The sequence below is a fragment of the Boleophthalmus pectinirostris genome, unplaced genomic scaffold (assembly GCF_026225935.1).
Source record: "Boleophthalmus pectinirostris isolate CB_2022bp ecotype Guang Dong unplaced genomic scaffold, ASM2622593v1 HiC_scaffold_23, whole genome shotgun sequence".
Lineage (NCBI taxonomy): Eukaryota > Metazoa > Chordata > Actinopteri > Gobiiformes > Gobiidae > Boleophthalmus > Boleophthalmus pectinirostris.
The window spans coordinates 37218492-37239669 of record NW_026571207.1 but is presented as its reverse complement, the minus strand read 5'-3'; the positions used below and the strand labels follow the sequence as shown (position 1 = coordinate 37239669).

At 38.6% G+C, this 21178-nt stretch overlaps 1 protein-coding gene, 1 long non-coding RNA gene and 4 other non-coding genes across 6 annotated transcripts; 4 read left to right on the top strand and 2 right to left on the bottom strand.

Annotated features, from left to right (window-relative positions):
* Nucleotides 1–1948: 1948 nt before the first annotated feature.
* LOC129410678 (NAD(P)(+)--arginine ADP-ribosyltransferase 2-like) lies at nucleotides 1949–4696 on the top strand. Its single transcript, XM_055159443.1, has 3 exons — nucleotides 1949–2079; nucleotides 2804–2869; nucleotides 3394–4696. The coding sequence occupies exons 2-3, from the start codon at nucleotides 2813–2815 to the stop codon at nucleotides 4123–4125; spliced, it is 789 nt and encodes a 262-aa protein (XP_055015418.1). The 5' UTR covers nucleotides 1949–2079; nucleotides 2804–2812; the 3' UTR covers nucleotides 4126–4696.
* An 8737-nt stretch (nucleotides 4697–13433) lies between these two features.
* Nucleotides 13434–13515, bottom strand: trnal-uag (transfer RNA leucine (anticodon UAG)). The gene has a single exon. It is a non-coding gene; the product is annotated as a tRNA-Leu (tRNA).
* A 224-nt stretch (nucleotides 13516–13739) lies between these two features.
* On the top strand, nucleotides 13740–13811 carry trnaa-cgc (transfer RNA alanine (anticodon CGC)). The gene has a single exon. It is a non-coding gene; the product is annotated as a tRNA-Ala (tRNA).
* A 978-nt stretch (nucleotides 13812–14789) lies between these two features.
* On the top strand, nucleotides 14790–14861 carry trnae-uuc (transfer RNA glutamic acid (anticodon UUC)). Its single transcript has one exon. It is a non-coding gene; the product is annotated as a tRNA-Glu (tRNA).
* A 1584-nt stretch (nucleotides 14862–16445) lies between these two features.
* trnaa-ugc (transfer RNA alanine (anticodon UGC)) lies at nucleotides 16446–16517 on the top strand. Its single transcript has one exon. It is a non-coding gene; the product is annotated as a tRNA-Ala (tRNA).
* A 375-nt stretch (nucleotides 16518–16892) lies between these two features.
* On the bottom strand, nucleotides 16893–18841 carry LOC129410689 (uncharacterized). The gene is made up of 2 exons (XR_008632990.1): nucleotides 18692–18841; nucleotides 16893–17242 (listed from the first exon to the last, which is right to left on the bottom strand). It is a non-coding gene; the product is annotated as an uncharacterized LOC129410689 (long non-coding RNA).
* Nucleotides 18842–21178: the final 2337 nt, after the last annotated feature.

Sequence of the window (21178 nt, the reverse complement as noted above, 5' to 3'; positions counted from 1 at the left end):
GCGCGCGCGCGCGCGGACACGCGCAGAGGCTGTGACGTCACACGCCAGTTTGGACACATGCCAGGAGCTGTCAGGACCGTGAGCTCGTGATTTTGGAATATATCGCTGCATTTTGGGATTATTGCGTTTCCAATCGTGCTGGATCTCACTTCGCCACGGGAGCTGCTGGACTGTGGGACAAAACCGGAGCGCGGGTGGCGTGAGTAAACCGCAGGCTTCATTGACTCACGTCACGCTGCCGCGCAGCGAGGGGAAAGACTTTGGGAACTTTTGGGGGGGAAGTTGCTCGGGACTGTTACTGTTGGTGAAGGGTGGTGGACTTATATCGAACTGTTTCTTTATTGTTTTGTTGCACTGGGGTTTGGGGTTTTGGGTTTGGGTTTTGGGGATGGGGTGGGGGTATTGTGTGTTGGTGTGGCCGTGTTCGCGTGTCCGGCAATGCCAATAAAAGCCGGATAGGCCAAACTGCACTTTACTTTTTTGTCTTTATTTCACCCGCTGACATGAATGGAACCTCCCGCGTCCTAAAAATTGCGTTGTAGCTTTTCTCTTGTCGAGAACAGGTGATTTGTTAGCAGGGTCCCTTTTACGCAGCGTTGTCGTGAGCATTAAAACACAGGACACTTCGTATTCTCTTTTTGTGTGGTTACCCATTCTCCACGGACACACACGTTTATTCACAGGTGCAGGCCATTCATAATTTTGTGCCTCACGTGATCAAGTGTTCTTACACACCATTGGTTAAATCATAAGTCTCTATCATAATACAAATAATAAAATGAGGGCACAACACAACAAAACTAGATCTAAACCAGGACTAAACCAAGTGTAAACCAAGTCTAAAACCAGGACTAAACCAGGACTAAACTAATACAATATGACAGTAACAGTAGGGTGGAAATAATTGTGATTTCATATAAAAATTATTTCTCTATCAATAATATTTTTAATCTGGTCAAGTAAAGACTAAAAAAACAAGAATTTTCAGGATGTGGTTTCTACGTTCATGTACTTTTAAAAAGCATGACAATATCAAGTAATCCAAAGTATTCAGATTACGTTTCTCACTTTAAGTAATTTAATGGATTATGTTACAAACTACATTTTGGTGTATGTAATCTGTAATCTGTAGGGGAATACATTTTAAAAGTAAACTTCCCAACACTGTGTATATAATATGTGATTTGAGCTCTAAATAAATAAATACATAATTACATAAATAAGTATCAAGTGAGATCACATGCACTACTGTACCACTGTAGGAGACATTTATCACATAAGTGGCAGGTCATATCATTTTCATGAGAGGAAAAATGCTAGAAATTTAACAATGTTTAATTTTATGTTTTGTCAGCATTTACCTTTAATACCACTGTTCTTTGTCTTCTCATGTTTGACTCATTTTCATACCTACTGCCTGATGTTTAATTAAAGAAAATGTGTAAATGTGATGTGAGAGAAGTAGAGATAGGTGTCGTAAAGGGTCAACGTCTGCACTGTCAGAAGAGGAACTGATGCAAATACTTTGGGCAGTGGTTCAGATACAGCACATGCTTTTACTGACAGAGGACAATGGTCTTATGTGTTTTGAGTTCTTATCCATGTTATTTTGCTTTATTCACATGTTATTTATCCTGCATACTTCCTCACGTGAGCAATAAAGTGCAGCTTAGAATTAACTATTCTTTTTGTCATCCAGACTTTAACCTGAAATCAGCCACATCCAACCACTGCAAGAGACAAAACCACATGAGGGACTGGGACGGAGTCAGGGTTCTCCACACTGAAAGTAACTAACTCCAGCAGAGCAAATGGACAAAACATCATGCTCCTGTTCTTTATCTTGACTCATTTTCATATGTACTGCCTGATGTGTACTCTGTATGTATTGCTGTATTTGGTGGTGGTATAGTAAATGGTCAACGCCTGCTGCGGGTTCTAATGCAAATAGTACTTTGGGCAGTAGTTGGGATACAGTACAAAAACTTTGCATTGCCATTGCTCTGGACTCACATCTGGGAAGAGTTCACTGAAAACTTTCACTGCACCTACAGACGAAGTGACTGGACTCAAAGTGAGGTAAGAGCAGAAAACACTTGTCCTGTGTACTGTACCATACTCTTGTCTTCAGTCTTGAGTGTCGACTCCATTTGGCCGACCACTAATTTAAGTCACTATAGAAATGTTAAGCAAAAACTTGACATGTTTTAAGAGTTTAAATGAATAAAAATGTGAAAGACATGGTGTGGTGAGCATGTGAAACAACAAATAATACTCACTTTTCTCCACAAACACGACAAACAGACAATACTGAGCAGCCAGAATATCACACATCCATGAAGACACATAGAGCTGTCATTGCTTTGTCTGGAATGTTTCACAGTATGGCATTAAACCTTTCTATCACTCTGTTTTTCTAGATATTTTTGAGCTATTAACCACTTGTAGTTGAATAAATTGTAAAGTAGAGCTGTTTAATGTCACACTGTGGAACATTCCAGGTAGAGCAAAGACAGCTTGTGTCAGTACTTTCATTGGTTAATTGTGTTGTGTTCATTATGTTCTTTTTCCAAATGTCTGTGGATAAAGTGAATTTTACACTTTTGAGCTCCACGTAGAGAACCTCTTCAATATTAGGCTGATGTTTGTGATGTGGACATTATAAATAAGGCTGGTGTGGTTAAACACTGATGTTCTGATAACAATGATGTCATTCTTTCTTACTATATTATTTAACAAAGAAGGAACTCTCTCTCACTCTGTGCTGATGCAGTGTTGTTTTACATTCTTCTTTGTGCTTTAGTTCACAGACATGGAGACCACAGTGCTGGCTTTGATGCTTTGTCTGGTGATGACTTCTTTTCCAGTGGTAAGGGTTTTAATTTTATTCACTTTCTTAAGAAATATGCCTTGGTTTAAGGATAATATTTAATTTCTTTATAAAATGATCTAGAAGTCCAAATGGTCTATACTTTTATTTAAAGAAATTGTGTGTTGCCTGCAGTCATACAGTTTGAACTGAACACAACTGAACCTGGGCTTTAATCTACAGATTGAGGACACACACAAGTTGTCCTCATTGTCAGTATATGGACACATACACTGAGCTGCAGAGGCTGCAGTGCTGGGGTTTAGGTAGTGACCGCTCAGATCAGACACGCATTTTAGGTTTAAAACAAACTGGATTTCAGCTTTGAAACTGGCAACACAATATTGTTTTTTTGTGTAATTTAGAATTAATCAGCATTATAATTGTTACCAGTAAAAGTCATTTTTGATTTGAACTCATCTGCCTCATAGACATGTTCAAATATAGTTAGGCCGTGTTTATGGGATTTTAAATCTAAATCTTACACACAGTTTCTTTCTTCTTTGTCCTCTTAAATTGTCCAGGAGTCTGTCACAATTCCCCTGAGTATGATGGACAATTCGGTTGACGACATGTACGACGGCTGCAGTGAGGAAATGGCTGAAAAGGTGGAGAATGAAAACTTCCCCAAAGAGATGAACAATAATGCGTTATTCAAAAGGACCTGGGAGAATGAAGAAAAGACTGCCAATAAAAAATACAAAGAAAACAGCAAAATACTGACCCAAAAGCAGATCAAAGCTTTAATCATCTACACTGGAGATGATGTCCATGAAGAGTTCAACACAGCGGTTCAAGACAGTGCAGACAAATATGGCACTGATGAATTCAAATACCACACTTTATATTACTTGCTGACTACTGCTATACAGAAACTTAATAGTGCCAAAACATGCCATACCACCTACAGGAGAAGCTACGATGAATTTACAGGTACACTCAACCAAGAAATACGATTTGGTCAGTTCGCCTCCGCTTCATTCCATCCCAATATGGAAGACTTTGGTACAGAGACTTGCTTTCAGATTGAGACCTGTTTAGGCGCTCCCATCAAAGACTATTCGATCAATAGGAGTGAGGATGAGGTGTTAATCCCTCCCTATGAGAAGTTCAAGATTATGAAAATTGTGGAGGGTACCAACTACGAAAAGTTGAAAAATTGTAAAAAGATCTTTGTTGTGAAGAATACAGGGAGCCAGAGTAAACTCAACTGCAGAGCAGCTCCACCTAAACAAGGCTCCTCTGGAGCCTTATAAAAGTGGATCGTTAATGCTTTTTCTGGGTGCTTGGGAAGAGCCAATCATAAATGAATCGGCTCTTTTGAACGGTTCCTTACTGGGAACAGCTGGAACCAGATCTCATTTTTTTAAACTAACCAAATTTTCTTTTTAATTTGTATGCATTTTTACCCTGAAAAAACAGCTAGATAGATTTGCATCTTTCTGGTTAAAAATGCCTAAATCTTGGTGTGCTACTTTCTGTGGCAGCTGCAGTTTCCAGTAGTTGGTGACATCACAAAAGCCAAGTGTTTTTATTTACAAACAGCTGTCTGCTGGGGGCGGAGTTTGAAGTGTGAAAACCTGTTTGACCAATCACAGTGTTCCTTACACCTCCAGACCGTCCTTCTGTCACTCTCCTTTTAGTCGTCTCCAGGTCCTGCTCAGTCTAGCAGCTTTATCTGAAATATGACTTTGGGCAGAGTTTAGGTGTTTAGTTCCACTTAAACTGTCCTCATTGAATTCAGACAATGGAAGAGCAGCTCGCACATATGACATGTCATTCAAAAAGAACATGCTCATGAAAGAATGTTCTCTTGTTTTGTCTTAACTTGATGCCTGTTTCATTTACTTAAATAACTAATAAATAAACAAATAAATCATTGTCTCTATATCAGATTCATCTCCATGTGAAACACCAGTCATTTCAAGTGTAAATGAAAGGTTTTTCATGTTTTTCTAATGATCACTTTGGTGTTAATATACAAAACGATTCTAACACTTGTGAACCACTGATTCAGATACAGTATGATGAGTTTGAGTTTTTCTCGCTGAAAAACTGGACTCTGGCGACATTTTCAAAATGTCTAAAGTTTAGACATGTCAGACTCAGGCCTGAGGGCCAAATACGGCCCACAATATAATTATATTTGGACACTGAGCTGCATGCCAGCTACAGATAAACTTATTTCAAATTGTGTTATTATTTTATATTATGTTTGTTCTGGATTCAGTGTTTAAGCAAAACTATTATTAAACATTGATTTTAATACGAAAAGGATAAGAAAATATATATCTTGAAAGAAGAGAAAACATGCAGATGTTGTTGAAATTTTTCACTAAATATTTAGTTTGGCCCACGACTTAGTCCCAGTTTTTAATTTTGTCCCTGTGAATTGGAGTTTGACACTTCTGGTCTAAACTATGTCAAAACCTTGGAACATTTGAAATAGAAATGGATAGTTTTAGGACATACTGCTGTTTGAAGTTGCTTAAATGTTGAAACACTAATGTGAATATGAGGATGTTTGTATTTAAATCAGATGAATAAAAACCTCCACACATTTCACTGCAATTGAATCTGGAAGCTGATAATGCTGTGTGCTGTTTACTTTTAACATATTGATTCAGACCTGTTGTAAATTACAGATCTGATACTCGGAAGGTCAAATATTTTCTTGGACAATGTTAAAACTCTCTCAGGCTCAAATTTTTAGTAACAGGAAAAATCTGATATTTGGGGAAAATGATCATATGGGGTAGTAATATACAATCCTGACTTTTTGTTTGATAGAGACCTTCACATCCAGTGTGTTCTGGGGTGTTGCAGATTTGCAGCATTGGTCCGGTGTGGTAAATTAACACTGAAGACTGAAAATGATATGAACATAACTTTATGTTTATACCACTTTTCATAACAATGAAAACATAAAGCACAGTGTAACAGCTTTACCGTGGCAGAACAACATCACTTTTTCGTGTGGTGCTTCAAGAAACAATTTTTATCCTTTGTAAAGCACAAAAGTACTTTGCACTTCTGGCAGGCTGTTTGTGTGTAGCCGGTCTTGCACAGTCTGCATCGTCCACGTTTATCAGCATGGATGGGAGAAAAGTCTCCTGAGTAAAAAAGGTTCATAAAATCTGGATGTGGAGTAAGTAGGTAATTGGTATTTAGCTGTTGCAAATCTGCAACACCTGCCTGGAGAGGGTTAAAGTTTCACAACAACTTGGCTGAAGTAGAAAAGACAGTTTTGATCAGTTCCGTGATTGATACATTAACCGTGCCAATCTGAGAACTGAAGTTCTAATCGGCTTATAATTGGCAATGGAAATGTGAAGGTATAAAAAGGTGCTAGAGTTGTGTGCTCTCATGCAGGTTTTGGTATCAGTTGTGACCACAGCTTGAGTGGAGGAAGTGTTGAGGTGAATGAGTCTCACCAGCAGAAGGAAGCAGAACTGAACAACTCACATCAGCTGGACTGGAAGATGCAAGAGATGAAGTGATAACTCAACACCAACCGATAGACAGTGTTGGGGAGTAACAGATTACATGTACCAGAGTTACATAATCAGAGTACAAATTATGAGTAACTGTATTCAGTTACAGTTACTGTTTCAGTGAGTGGTCATTGGATTACAGTTACTTTGTTAAAATAAATGAATTACACGGTGGTATTTTCCTGTTTTCCTTTTTTCACATTTTGGGCTAAACCAGGATTAAAACCAGGATTAAAACCAGGATTAAAACCAGGACTAAACTAGATCTAAACCAGGACTAAACCCGGACTAAAACAGGACTAAATCATGCTGTGTGGACGTGTTTCCTCGTCTTCTATCAATAATATTAATTATTTAATAATTAATTAATTAATCTGGTTCAGTAAAGTCTGGACTTTTTATTTTCTTTTATCAGACAAAACATCTTATGTCACGATTCCCTCGTCTTTGCTTCTCTACAGCAAACCAAGTAATCCAAAGTATTCAGATTACATTACTCACTTTAAGTAATTTAATGGATTATGTTACACACTACATTTGGGGGTATGTAATCTGTATCTGTCGGGGAATATATTTTAAAAGTCACCTTCCCAACACTGTATGTTGATATATGTATATAAACGTATTATATATTTAAATCAGAACAATTCTCAGTTAATTTAATTGACAACTGACACAGACATGAAATGTGTTCTATTTTGAATTAGACTATTACTATTAGAATATTACTAGTACTACTACTATATAATACTAGTAGTTTTGGGGGAAACTATAGCTATTACAAGATAAGTAAATATCTCACCTTGTTAAAAAAATATTCCACTTCATGACTTTGAAGCCATAACATTTAATATGGTTGGAATTTGAAAGCTGGTCAACACAAAAACAAAAATCTATTCAATCTGTTAATGTAGTATCATTCCAGAACCTCAGACAGCACCACATGCAAAACACTTGACAATGCTTCCATCTGCTGGGTCTTTAAAAAGACCAAAACATTTCTAGAGATGTTTGTACAAATTTTATGAAGAGTCAAAATGAAAAGAAAATTGGAAAAATATGTCATAAATTACAGAATGATGAAATAAGACTGTGGAACTGAAACACTTTTAATCTAATTATTATCAAATTGTTAAAAATACTAAATGATTAACTTGGGTCTTTTTAATCGACAGGCCCACATACCAATATAAAGTACTAAATAAGAGTAAGGTTACTTCAAAATAAATACAATAACTAGTGGTCCAAGAGTAACTCAGAGATATTGCTGGGACATAATATGTGAATCATAATTTTAAGTAAATGTCATTTTAAGAAAAATAAATAAATTATTATGATTAATAATAATAATAATAATAATAATAATAATAATAATAATAATAATAATAACAATAAGTTCAATTTCTTTAAAAAGTGAGTCAAGAAAATGTACCTGAGTACGACCCAGCTCAGGTTCTAAGTTCATATTTAGTGGCCAGTGCGTTGTATTTCTGTGCACTTTTCACTCTTAAACTGTGTGAAGTTTCATGTTTATTTCAGGAAGAGAAGCAGAGTGGACAGAGATGTGATGAGTAATATGAAGATTATGTGGGACAGAGAATGTGACTGCTACATTTTAACTTGGTGAAAAATAATTTATGATTTAAAAAAATATATATAAATATGACCTATATGTGTCCACAGATATGAGGTAGACATGTTCAAATCAGTTATAGATTTTACTGGTAGCAAATGCAGTTCAAGGGATAGTTTGGGATTTTTGACATAAATCTGTGTGTCATCCCTGTGAGCAGTGTCACATCCACACTGACTTACCCCGACAGCGTCCGGTGAGCCCAGATACTGACTGTTTTCGGTGGTGAGGAAAGTAGTCCGGCAAGTTGTGCTGGGTCTGTATAATAAAGTGTTTTTCTTCTCAAAACAATCTGTGTTCAAAAGAGTGATACATTTGCATCACAAAACCATTGTCGCCTAAAAAGTCAGATCTCATAATCGCTTGGCGCTATTTTCTCTCCGTACGTACCACTGCGCGCGGCCACCAGGTGACAGCCGCGCACCGATCCATCACTTTGTGCAGTTGTTCAGCAGTGTTTACATGCGCAGACCGCGGCCACGCGAGAGAGCTAACGAGAGAGCTAGAGCCAGAAGTATATGAGCTTGTATAAGATACATAAGAATATATCTAAAAAATGGTGCGAACTCTTGATTCTCCAGGCTGTAACAACAAAAATCTGGCTGAATCTCCAAGCACATTTCACTGTTTTCCTGTCATGGACTTTGCGCTGAGGAAACTTTGGCTTCTTGCCTTTGGCTTCAATGTGGAAACCAAACCAGGTAAGAACGAAGAAGTGCCGCTGTGTTTACAAGAGAACAGACTCAAGAATCAGCTGTAACGCTGTGTGCAGTAAATCACTCAGTGTCATATCACCAGTGAAGCTTCTACAAAACGTAACTTTATAAGTCGACTGTTATTACTATTGTAAATGTCACGTACACTCTTGGCAGCAGCTACATGGACGTGTGAATGATTCTCTGTTTCTATTAGTCGTCCATACTTCAGTCACAGTGTCGGCTCTATGTTCACTGTATACGAGTTTATAAATGACGTGATGGTGATTGTCGCTCACTCGGTCTCTCACAGCTCCAGCTTCAACTTGTACCACTTCTCTGTCTTTTCTCTCTCTCTCTGCCCGTTTTAACTCCATCTGGTGAAATTCGGCATCAGTATATTCGGGTTCACAAAGATCTCCCCTTGGGCTTGTGGTAAAGGCAAAGTCTTTATTGTCTTTGTTGTAATCAGACATGTTGTCGCTAACATTCTGAGCAGCAAACAAAGTGAACCAGGTGCGGCTGTCACCTGGCGGCAGCGCGCAATGATACGAACAGAAAGAAAATAGTGCCAAGCGATAATGAGGTCTGACTTTTTAGGCGACGATGGTTTTGTGATGCAAATGTATCACTCTTTTGAACACATGTTGTTTTGAGAAGAAAAACATTATACAGTCCCCAAGCACAACTTGCTGGACTACTTTTGTCAGCACCGAAAACGGCCAGTATCTCGGTTCACCGGACGCTGTCGGGGTAAGTCAGTGTGGATGTGACACTGCTCACAGGGATGACATACAGATTTATTTCAGACATATTTTCAATTACAAAAGCATTGACATTATGGCAAAGTTATAAGTGTTAGAATTTTGCATTTTAGTTTCCAAGATGATGATCCAGTCAGAGCAGAATGAGCCTTACAACAGTCTCTCATTTGTGTTTCCAGTTTCAGTGCTGAAATCCAGTTGGTTTAAACTCAAAATGTCGCTCTCTGATCTGAATGGTCACTATCTAAACCCACGCCATGGGCCATGAAGTCACGAAGCAGTGCTAGTGCAGCCTCTGCCTCTCAGGGAAGGAATTCTGGAGGTTTCCTGGAGCATTGACCTCTGTCATTACCCACAGTAATGATAACATATTATACAATTATTTCATGATGCACAGCACCATGACCATGAAGTGCACAATAAGAATAAATCAATTGTCAGGCTGATCAGGTGAAACTGAACAAAGGCCAGGTGAGGGGAGGGGTGAGAGGGGAGGGAGGAACACATCTGCCATCTACTGGTCAAAAAAAACAAAAAACATACAGACGGTGGAAAGGCGGTAGCTTTACATTATTTAATGGCATCTTAATTATTCTTTTAATTGTGTATTTTGTCATATTGTCTTATGTGGACATTGCAAATGAGGCTGGTGTGGTTAAACAATGATGCTCAGATAATTATTATGATTATTTATTATTTATTTCCAGTGTTGGGAAGGTGACTTTTAAAATGTATTCCCCTACAGATTACAGATTACATACACCAAAATGTAATTTGTAATGTAATCCATTAAATTACTTGAAGTGAGTAATGTAATCTGAATACTTTGGATTACTTGATTTGCTGTAGAGAAGCAAAGACGAGGAAATCTTCAAATAAGATGTTTTGTCTGATAAAAGAAAATAAAAAGCCCAGACTTTACTGAACCAAATTAAAAATATTATTGATAGAAGACGAGGAGACACGGTCCATGCAGCAGGATTTAGTCCTGTTAAATCTTGTTTTAGACCTGGTTTAGTCCTGCTTTAAACCTGGTTTTGACCTGGTTTTAGACCTCGTTTAGACTTCGTTTAGGCCTGGTTTAGACCTGGTTTAGACCTGGTTTTAGTCCTGGTTTTAGTCCTTGTTTAGTCGTGGTTTAGTCGTGGTTTAGTCCTGGTTTAGACCTGGTTTTAGACCTGGTTTTGACCTGGTTTTAGACCTGGTTTAGACCTGGTTTTAGACCTGGTTTAGACTTTGTTTAGGCCTGATTTGGACCTGGTCTAGACCTGGTTTTAATCCTGGTTTAGACCTGGTTTTAGTCCTGGTTTAGTCCTGGTTTAGTCCTGGTTTAGGCCTAGTTTAGACCTGGTTTTAGACCTGGTTTAGACCTGGTTTAGACTTCGTTTAGATCTAGTTTAGACCTGGTTTTAGACCTGGTTTAGTCCTGGTTTAGTCCTGGTTTGGGCCTGGGTTTAGACCTGGTTTAGACCTGGTTTTGACCTGGTTTAGACCTGGTTTAGTGTCCAGCAATGAGTGGAATTACCGGAGAAAAAAAAAAAAAAAAGGGATAAAGCCAAAATGTGAAAACAGGAAAATACCGCTGTGTAATCCATTTATTTCAACCAAGTAACTGTAATCCAATTACCACTCACTGAAACAGTAAATGTAACTGAATACAGTTACTCATAATTTGTACTCTGATTATGTAACTCTGGTACATGTAATCTGTTACTCCCCAACACTGAGTATTCATTTATTTCATTCATAAAGCATAAAAAGACATCAACAGTGTCACAACATCAGACACACAAGAAATGAATGAAAAGGAGCAGAAAGAAGAAAAAAATCTTATGTTCTCTGCCCCCCTTTCCTTTTTCCAAGATAATACATCAACACCGATGGTCACTAAACATTCCATATCAGTTCAGGCACAATTACTGATCAATTTCAAACAGTAATCTTCATTATTACACACAACAACTTAGTTTTCTTTTTCATACAGACACACTGCATTCGATTTTACATGTTTTTTAAATGTCATCATTATACTTGATTCTTTTATTTCTTTGTAATAACAATGTCATTCTTTGTTACTGTTTAACAAAGAAGGAAATACTTCCTCAATCCCAACAGATCATTAAAAACAGGAACAGTTTAAGTATTTAAGAGCAGAGCTGTACTGGCCTGCAGACAGAGACCAGACTGGACCTGAGGTAACAGCATCAAGTTTACTCTATAACTCTGTGTTTTTTTACATTCTTCTTTGTGCTTTAGTTCACAGACATGGAGACCACAGTGCTGGCTTTGACGCTTTGTCTGGTGATGACTTCTTTTGCAATTATGGTATGAGTTTAATTATTCAAATTCTTAATATATCCTTGGTTTAAGGATAATATTTTATTTCTTTCTGAATTTACCTAGGAGTCCATACAATCAATTCCACTGAGTATGATGGAGAATTCAATTGACGACATGTACGACGGCTGCAAGGAGTCAATGGCCGAAGCCGTCAAGAACGTTTACTTCCCCAGAGAGAACAACATTGACCCATTTAAAAATGCTTGGAAGATTGCAGGCCCCTTTGCAAAAGAAAAGTATGAAAAACGTCCGGACAAAGCATTAACCCTAGAACAAGTCCAAGCAGTCTATGTTTACTCACAAGAATTTCCCAATGTCTATGGACTGCTTAATGCAATGGTCAGAGAAGGTAAAGCTAAATACGCCTCTAGGGACTTCCCATACCACGCTTTACACTTTTAGATCACTTCTGTCATTAATACTAACAATAACAAGCCATGTCAAACCACCTACAGGAGAACCAAGAACAAATATACAGGTGAAGTCAACCAAGAAATGCACTTTGGTTATTTTGCATCCTCGAGTACAGATCCAGATCAGATCACTTTTGGAAGAGAGACCTGCTTTTACACTGAGACCTGTTTTGGTGCAAACATCAAAAGCTACTCAAGATTGGATGATGAGGACGAAGTGCTGATTCCCCTTTATGAGATGTTCAAAATAACAGAAATAGCTGAGGGCTCTTACAAAGAAATGAAAGATTGTAAAAAAGTCTTTGTCCTAAAGAGTACTGGAAAGCTGAGTAATCAACCAACTGAGTTGTTCCAGAAGCCCTGAGAGGCAAGAGAAGAAAAAAAAAGAGGCAGGTCATTTGGGCTCTATTTTGTGGGGTTTTTTTCACCAACTCAAAAAAAAATAAAAATAAAATTCTACAAAAAATAAATAAATAAATAAATAAATCTAAAAAAAATATATATTTTTTTTTCTCTAAAAAAAAAAATTCTCTACTTTTTTTTTTTTTTTTTTCTCTTGTGTGTGTGTGGGGTTTTTTTTTTCGCTGTTGATGTGGCTGATGGGAAAAAAAAAAGAACACCACACAGAGCCTGTGTTTTCCTGGTGTATTCCTATAAATACCACACTTCAGCTCTGGCAGGCTGCTGGAAATTTGGCTTATAGTGTTAGGTTCTGGGTTGAGACATGAGAGGCTGGGGTTTGAAACTCACCTGGTCCAGGTTGTATGTTTTCATTCTAGCTGAATACAGTCTTTTCATGAGTTTTATGTTTTGTGTTCTCTTTTATGAGTAATATGAGAAGTAAGATCAATGCATCACTGATCCGCTGTCATTCTCTCATAAAACATAAAACTCATGAAAAGACTGTATTCAGCTAGAATAAAAACACAACCCGTACCAGCTGAGCTTGACATAAACTGTTCTTCGTTACCTGCCATTGCCAGTCTCACATTTTCACTGCATTTGTCCAAAGATGTCTTCTTGTAGTGGGCATGTGGTTGAGGAAACAGACTAGAAGTCCATAGAGGGATATTGGCTTTCTAACAATCAACCACAGTCAGCCATGTGGGCTCAATTTGTCACTGGGTTAAGTTCAACGTTTTACATGTTGTCTTTGCTGGGATTTTACTAGTCACTTCTGTGGAAAGAAATAGTTCCAACGAGATATGCAACTAAAGATGAATCATGGCAGTGGTGGGATTTGAACCCACGCCTCCAGAGAGACTGGAGCCTAAATCCAGCGCCTTAGACCACTCGGCCACACTACCTCATGTTTGTTTTAAAGCAACTAAAAGCATGTAACAGCTTGTTGTTGCTGTGGCAGCGAGGTTAAGGCGACGAGCCCGAAATCCACTGTGATGATCCTGTGCAGGTTTGAATTCTGCCAACAATGTCTATTTGAGTGAAGCAAGGATTTGATGATTACACTTTGACCATCTTTTCTATCGGTTAAGCAGAAAAGTATCTGTTGTAATAATAGAAACAAAATGTGGGGGATGTAGCTCAGTGGTAGAGCGCATGCTTCGCATGTATGAGGTCCTGGGTTCAATCCCCAGCATCTCCACTGCACAGCATTTTTACGACACACTTTCCAGTGCATAGGCTCAAGTAGCAAAAGTTGCATTCCTTGGTAAATCTGTTCAGTGGACGTTTAGGGCGTGAAGGTCAGTGCTAGAGTGTATTCTGAGCAGGTATGAAGTTCAGTGTTCTATCTCCATGTTAGATTTTATAAATGGCAGCCTTTGTGTAGTGGTCTCAGTTTGTAAAAGTTACATTGCTTGGACTTAGTTTGCTCGTGTGGAAAGGAAGGGGATGTAGCTCAGTGTAGAATGCATGCATGTATGAGGTTCAATTCCCAGCATCAGCAGTTTGTCTTTAGAGAATCAGACAAATTGTACGTCTGTGTTTACGTGACATTTAACGTAAACGTTTCTTCCTTGTTTGTCATTGCCAGTCTCACATTTTCACTGTGTTTGTCCCAATATGTCATCTTGTAGTGGGCATGTGGTTAAGGTGACAGACTCGAAGTGCATAGAGCGATATTGTCTTTTAAAAAGCAACCACGGCTCAATTTGTCAATGGGTTAAGTTCAAATTTTTATATGTTGTCTTCACTGTGAGTTTACTAGTCTTGACTTCTGTGGAAAGGAATAGCACACACACACCACAAAGCCTACCTTGGCTCACCTTGGCAGCAGGGAGCCAACTGTCAGTGGTGGGATTTGAACCCCAAGCTTTAATCCAGCACCTTAGACCAGTTGACCACACTACTGTGTAACCAATAATTCAATGTAACATGACTGTGTGAGGTCACTTTATGTGGTCTCTGGGAGTTTACCTCCATACTGCCTATTTGCTTTGTTTGCTGACTTTCCTTCCATAGCTTTTGCTGCTAGGCATATGGCAGCACATGGTGGTCTCCAATTATCTGCTTGTGACAGTCGAAACAGAGATCACCACCACAGTTCATCTCAACGCCGTGTGCATTGTCACCGTACTTGATTATTAAAGTGACCAATAGGTCAAAAGTGCTAACCAGGCTTTCCCATATGGTCTAGCGGTCAGGATTCCTGGTTTTCACCCAGGCGGCCCGGGTTCAACTCCTGGTATGGGAATACTTCTCTTTCAGGATCAACTGTAGTGGCTTACATGCACTCAATCATTCTCTGTCTTGTTACTGCTAACTATATGTTATTTTGATGGGATTTTGTTTGTATGGAGTCACCATATCATTTCACTGACTACTCTCACTATCACATTTAGTGACTTGCGATGATGTTGCGATGGTGTTTATAGTGGTTAGCATAGTTGACTTCCAAGCAGTTGATCCAGATTCAGTTCTCAGCCATCACAGTCTTTGACTGTGTGCAGTGGTGCTTTCCACATGTTGAGAGTACTCAGGTGTGTGACAATCATTCCTTCCAAAATGTAACTCTCCACGGCTAGTGCACATTTACAGCTCTTAAGGTAACGTAATAGGACAGTTGAGTGTCAAAGGCTAGCACACTTTTCTTTGTTTTGCTGCACAAACCTCACAAAGTATCAAGAAAACAAAGACCCTGACATGATTTGAACACACAACCTTCTGATCTGGAGTCAGACACACGTCACAGAGTCTGAGGCAAGTTGTTGTAGTAGCATTCCATTCCACTGTAAGATCCATATGTGAAGACACAGAAATCTCTAATGTGACTGTGTTGTCATGATGCCACAGGGTTATCAAATCCCTTCAGTGTTGAGTGCATTGCCTCGATACCGACCCACACTGTCATTAATCTATTGTTTCTGTTTCCTTTGACAGTGTCCCTTTTCTTAACTCTAAGTGTGAGAGTTGTTGAGGCCGAGTGGTTTAAGGCGATGGACTCAAAATCCATTGAAATTTCCCCGCTCAGGTTTGACTCCTGTCAACAATCAGGGATGTTTGATTGTACATAAAGACAGTGTCTTAGTTCTAACGCAGATCGACATTCAGATTGAAGGTCAATGTTTGAGAGAGTCTCTCAGAGGAGTTTATCCAGTGGGGCTGTTGGAAAGCCTACAACAGGGAGGAAGGTCACAAAGTTTACCTATGCTCAGCTTGGCGTCAGAGAGCCAATTAGTAGTGGTGGGATTTGAACCCAGTCTCCAATGAAACCAGGCACTTAATCCAGCACCCTAGACCACTCAGTCACACTACTGTGTAACCAAGAGCGCCATGTGACATCACTGTGTGAGGACTTGAAATCCATTGAGATGTTCCCACACAGGTTTGAATCCTGCCAGCAGCGTGTGTTTGAGAGAAGCAAGAATTTGTTGATTACACTCTGGAAAGAGCCAAAAAGACTGGCCAATCATTTAACCAGAAAAGTATTTGTTGTAATAATTTCATTGTAGATCATAGAGGTTGTAGCTCAGTGGTCGGGTACGTGCTTCACATGTACGAGGTCCTGGCTCCAATCCCCAGCATCTCCACTCAGCAGAGCTTTTATGGCACACTTTCCAGTGCAGAATCTCAAGTAGCAAAAGTTGCATTCATTGGTAAGTTCGTTCAGTGCAGGTTTAGGGTATGAAGATCAGGGCAGGAGCATATGATTAGCAGGTATGAAGTTCAGTGTTCTATCTCCAGCTAACTTTTTATCAGCAGCACCCTTTGAATAGTGGTCTCCATTTGCTAAAGTTACATTGCTTGGACCTAGTGTACACATGTGTGTGGAAAGGCAGGGGATGTAGCTCAGTGGTAGAGCGCATGCTTTGCATGTATGAGGTCCTGGGTTCAATCCCCAGCATCTCCAACAGTTCTTTGAGTCTCCATAACTATGTACTCACCTGCTGTGACTCTTAACTGTGGAACATGTATTACTTTGCCACAAATGTTGAAACTTGATTTTCATAAGAAAAAGAGAAAGCTTTGAGCCACTTTGCCTTGTCCTGCTTGAGTGTGTAGTGACCATAGAGTGTAGAAAGAATGTGTCCACACATGTCTGTATACAGTGTGTGGTAGTGACAGTGGAACAGGAGCCATCTCCACTTCAACTTTTGATAAGTTGATAAGTTACTCAGTTGATTTCTTTGTTTTTCTAGCTGTTTTGGTGTTTTTGGTTTGTTCAAAGTTGAAACAGAAAATCAAAATTAATGTGAAAAAAAAGTCTCAGTCATTTCAGCAGATCTCAAACCACAAATAAAAGTACTTTTTACTTTTCAGTCCTTTTCTAAAAAGTACAGATACACGTTCTCAAATGTAACAAAGTAAAAGTAAAAAGTATCTACTGTAAAATTCATTTTCATTCATTCATTCTGAACCTAATCTGTGGTGAGAACAAATATGAAACATTTATGTGTCCATTTTATATTGTGACTGAGCTCATATTTACATACACTTCTCCCAATGGACTGGAATGGAGGAAGTTTAAATGACACACTGTTTTCTTTGGATAAAATGCAGCATTTGTGTTTGTGTCTCTGGGCTCTGTCAGCGTTCTGCTCACGACACAAACATCTTCAGAGTCACCACCCCCACCTGTGGAGAAACAGATCAGAAATGATTCAATTCAACCTGTATTCAACTGTTCACACCTGTTTTGTTTTCACACACACCCCATCAAAAACTAAACTACAAACTAAACCTGTGGCACTAAAACCTGGACTAAACCTGGACTAAACCTGGACTAAACCTGGACTAAACCTGGACTAAACCTGGACTAAACCTGGACTAAACCTGGACTAAACTAGGACTAAACCAGGACTAAACCAGGACTAATTTTCCACTATTTTCTGATCTCTGTCCTAATATAGTTTCCTTGTCACAAACAGACCTGAAGTTGTGTTTGTATCATTCACATATTTAACACATAAACCCTGTATATTTAGACTGAGTTCTTCTCTCAAACAGAAAACACTCTGTTCCACCTTGTAATGTCATGTTGTAATACAGGAAGTGCTCCACTGTGTTTTTAAACTCCGTACCGTTTTACTAGAAACATTTTCAGCCCTGGAATTTCCAGTCTCTTCTAAACTACAGGGAAATGGAAGCTGTTCACTTGAAAAGTACCACTACATGACATCAGAGCATGTTGAGCTCTTATTCACAAACACACATGAACAGTGAATTCTCCTTGTTTTTTGTTGTCATTTTTTTCCCCAAGACTACACGTCTGTTCTCAGGTGGTAAAGGACTTTGGCCCAAACTCTGTCACACACAATATAAAAACTCAAACACAACAGCAAAAAAACTATTTGTGAGCAGCTCAAATCGAACAACAACAAAGGATTTGAGTCGTGAGTCAAACAGGGAGAAGAGTCTCAGCAGTGAGTCCAGATTGTGTGAATATAGAGACCACATACACATATACACACTGACACGTGCACATGTCTTTGAAAAGAGTACAGTACATATGACAGTACAAAAGTACTGTTGATGGATTTACTCTTCCAACACAGTTACATGTACTTCACTATAAAGAATTTGGATGAGATAGTGAAAAATCTCCTGCAAAGTTTCCTGCTCTGTCACATGAATGAAAGAGCACAGAAAACACATGAGCACACTCAGTTTGGATGGAAAAGTGGCTTTTGAGGGACCTAAATTGTGTTTAGGAAAACAAAAATTCTACTTTTTCAGTCAGTTTTCAATAGAGAAATGTGTCAAAATGATTTAAAAAATGGTATCTGTGTTTGATTGTTCAGAACACAGACATCACCTGTAGCAAACTGGCTTTTGGATTAGGACTGATCAGTTTTGAATGTTAAAGTACATTGAGCTAGGATAATCTTTAGTTTAGGAAACTCTAACTCTGTTTGGAGTTCTGTGTGAGCTGTTTAGTACATGTCAATGTTCAATAGAGAAATGTGTCAAAGTGAAAAATAAATAAATAAATGTATGGAGCCACTCCATGAGTCAATTTGAGAACAGAAAGAAATGTGTGCGACTGCTCCAGGCTCAAAACAGCCCTATAAAGTCACTACTCACTCGAGTGTCTCCAGTCGACAGTGAGGACTCTGTTTAAGCTCCAGGAGCTCCTCCACATCTGATGAACTCACTCTGTTACCAAACAGCACCAGGTGTGTGAGATGTGAGGGGTTGGACTTCAGAGCTGAGGCCAAAGAGGAACAGCTCGTCTTTGATAAACCACATCTGTACAATCTGAATAAAGAAAACATAATGTGTTAAAGTCCATACAAATATAGATTGTGTTTCTAGAGACTCTGTGAATGATCAAATAAATCCATGATAATATACAGTGAGGCTAAAAAGTATTTAGTCAGTCACCAATTGTACAAGTTCTCCCACCTAAAAAGATGAGTGAGGCCTGTAATTTTCATCATAGGTTCACTTCAACTATGAGAGACAGAATGGGGGGAAAGAATCCAGGAAATCACATTGTAAGATTTACAATGAATTGGTAAATTCCTCAGTAAAATAAGTATTTGGTCACCTACAAACAAGCAAGATTTGTGGCTCTCACAGACCTGTAACTTCTTTAACATACTCCTCTGTCCTGCACTTGTTCCCTGTATTAATGGCTTCTGTTTGAACTGGTTCTCAGTATAAAAGACACCTGTCCACAACCTCAAACACTCCAAACTCCACTGTGGCCAAAGACAACTGAAACTAAATTGTTGACCTGCACCAGGCTGGGAAGACTGAATCTGCAATAGGTAAGCAGCTTGGTGTGAAGAAATCAACTGTGGGAGCAATTATTAGAAAATGGAAGACATACAAGAGCACTGATAATCTCCCTCGATCTGGGGCTTCACTCCACGCAAGATCTCACGCCATGGGTTCAAAATAATCACAAGAACAGTGAGCAAAAATCCCAGAAGCACACGGCGGACCTAGTGAACGACCTGCAGACAGCGGGGACCAAAGTAACAAAGGCACCATCAGTAACACATTGCACCAGCAGGGACTCAAAACCTGCGGTGCCAGACGTGTCCCCCTGTTTAATCTAGGACATGTCCTAGTCCATCTTAAGTTGCTTGAGAACATCTGGATGATCCAGAAGAGGACTGGGAGAATGTCCTATGGTCAGATAAAACCAAAAGAGAACTTTTTGGTAAAAACTCAACTTGTTTGGAGGAGAAAGAATGCTGAGTTGCATCCAAAGAACACCATATCTACTGTGAAGCATGGGGGTGGAAACATCTTACTTTGGGTTGTATTTTTCTGCAAAGGGACAAGACATTACTGCTCTAGAGGAGATCTGGGCCCGGTCAAGCAGAAGTAAACAGCAAGGCCAAAAATTCAAGTTAATGCATCTGATATAAAAATGTATTGAACAGATACATATGTACTCTAGTTTATGAAACTGTTGACCTTTTTTCTGTACCATTTTTGGTTCTAAAGTTCCATACGTTTTAAACAGACCATGAATGAAACATGGAACAAAAATTATTTGCCAAATTTCAAAGACCTGCAAATCATGTCAATAAATGGATGTATTTCATCATATCTTGTGTTATTCCATCTTTGAACTGTTGATGAAGGTGCATGATTTTTTTTTTTTTAATGAATGTAAAATGATAAAAATCTGCTTGGAAGGACTGACATATTTTATAGAAATAGTTTCCTTTCATTTTGAAGTAATATTAAAGTATTCAGAAGAAAAAAGCGACAAATGATGCAAAATCATGCACCTTCTACTTGTTTGTACAATTTTCCCTCCGTTACTTTTCCCTCCGTTACCATGACCTTTCTTAATAAAAAATATCATGACTCAAAAAGTAAGAGGTTTTTCAACCTAATCTTGTACCATATGGTAGAAAACTATATGCAAATATTCAAACCAGTTTGTTAAGGATATGGAAGTGAGAACCAAGAGTTATCACTGTTTGGATTTATTGCCCAAAAAGTGCTGCATATTTCATTCCCTCCATTACCGACATGAGTTTTTAAATTTTTTGTCAACAACTTGAAAGAATATCACAGGTTTAACTTGACCCTGTTGGAGTGTAACTCTTTCCTACATTCTGATACTTTACTTATTTCAATAGTCCCTCTAGTTTCTGAATAAGAGACATTTGAATGTCAAAAATCTGCCCCTGTTTCCCTCCGTTACCACTTGACTGAACCCATCTGCAGGAGGAATGGCAGGAACCAGCAACAATGTGTGAAAACCTTGTGAAGACTTACAGGAGATGTTTGACCACTGTCATTGCCAACAAAGGGTATATATTTTTACTGACCAAATACTTGTTTTCCACAATAATTTGCAAATAAATTATTTAAAAATCAGACAATGCGATTTTCTGGATTTTCAGATCTTTGTCAGATCTGTGGATAGGCGCGTACACTCAGAATACAACCCCAATTCCAGTGAAGATGGGACGCTGTGTAAAACTCAAAAAAACAGAATACAATGATGTGCAAATCCTTTTCAACCTATACTGAACTGAATAAACTACAAAGACATGATATTTAATGTTCAAGCTGATAAACTTTATTGTTTTTATGCAA

What these genes read in the sequence shown, in the direction of transcription:
- LOC129410678 (XM_055159443.1), top strand. Translation starts at nt 2,813, where the DNA reads ATGGAGACCACAGTGCTGGCTTTGATGCTTTGTCTGGTGATGACTTCT. An exon ending in TGATGACTTCTTTTCCAGTG is followed by an intron (nt 2,870 to 3,393) that starts GTAAGGGTTTTA and finishes TAAATTGTCCAG; the next exon opens with GAGTCTGTCACAATTCCCCT.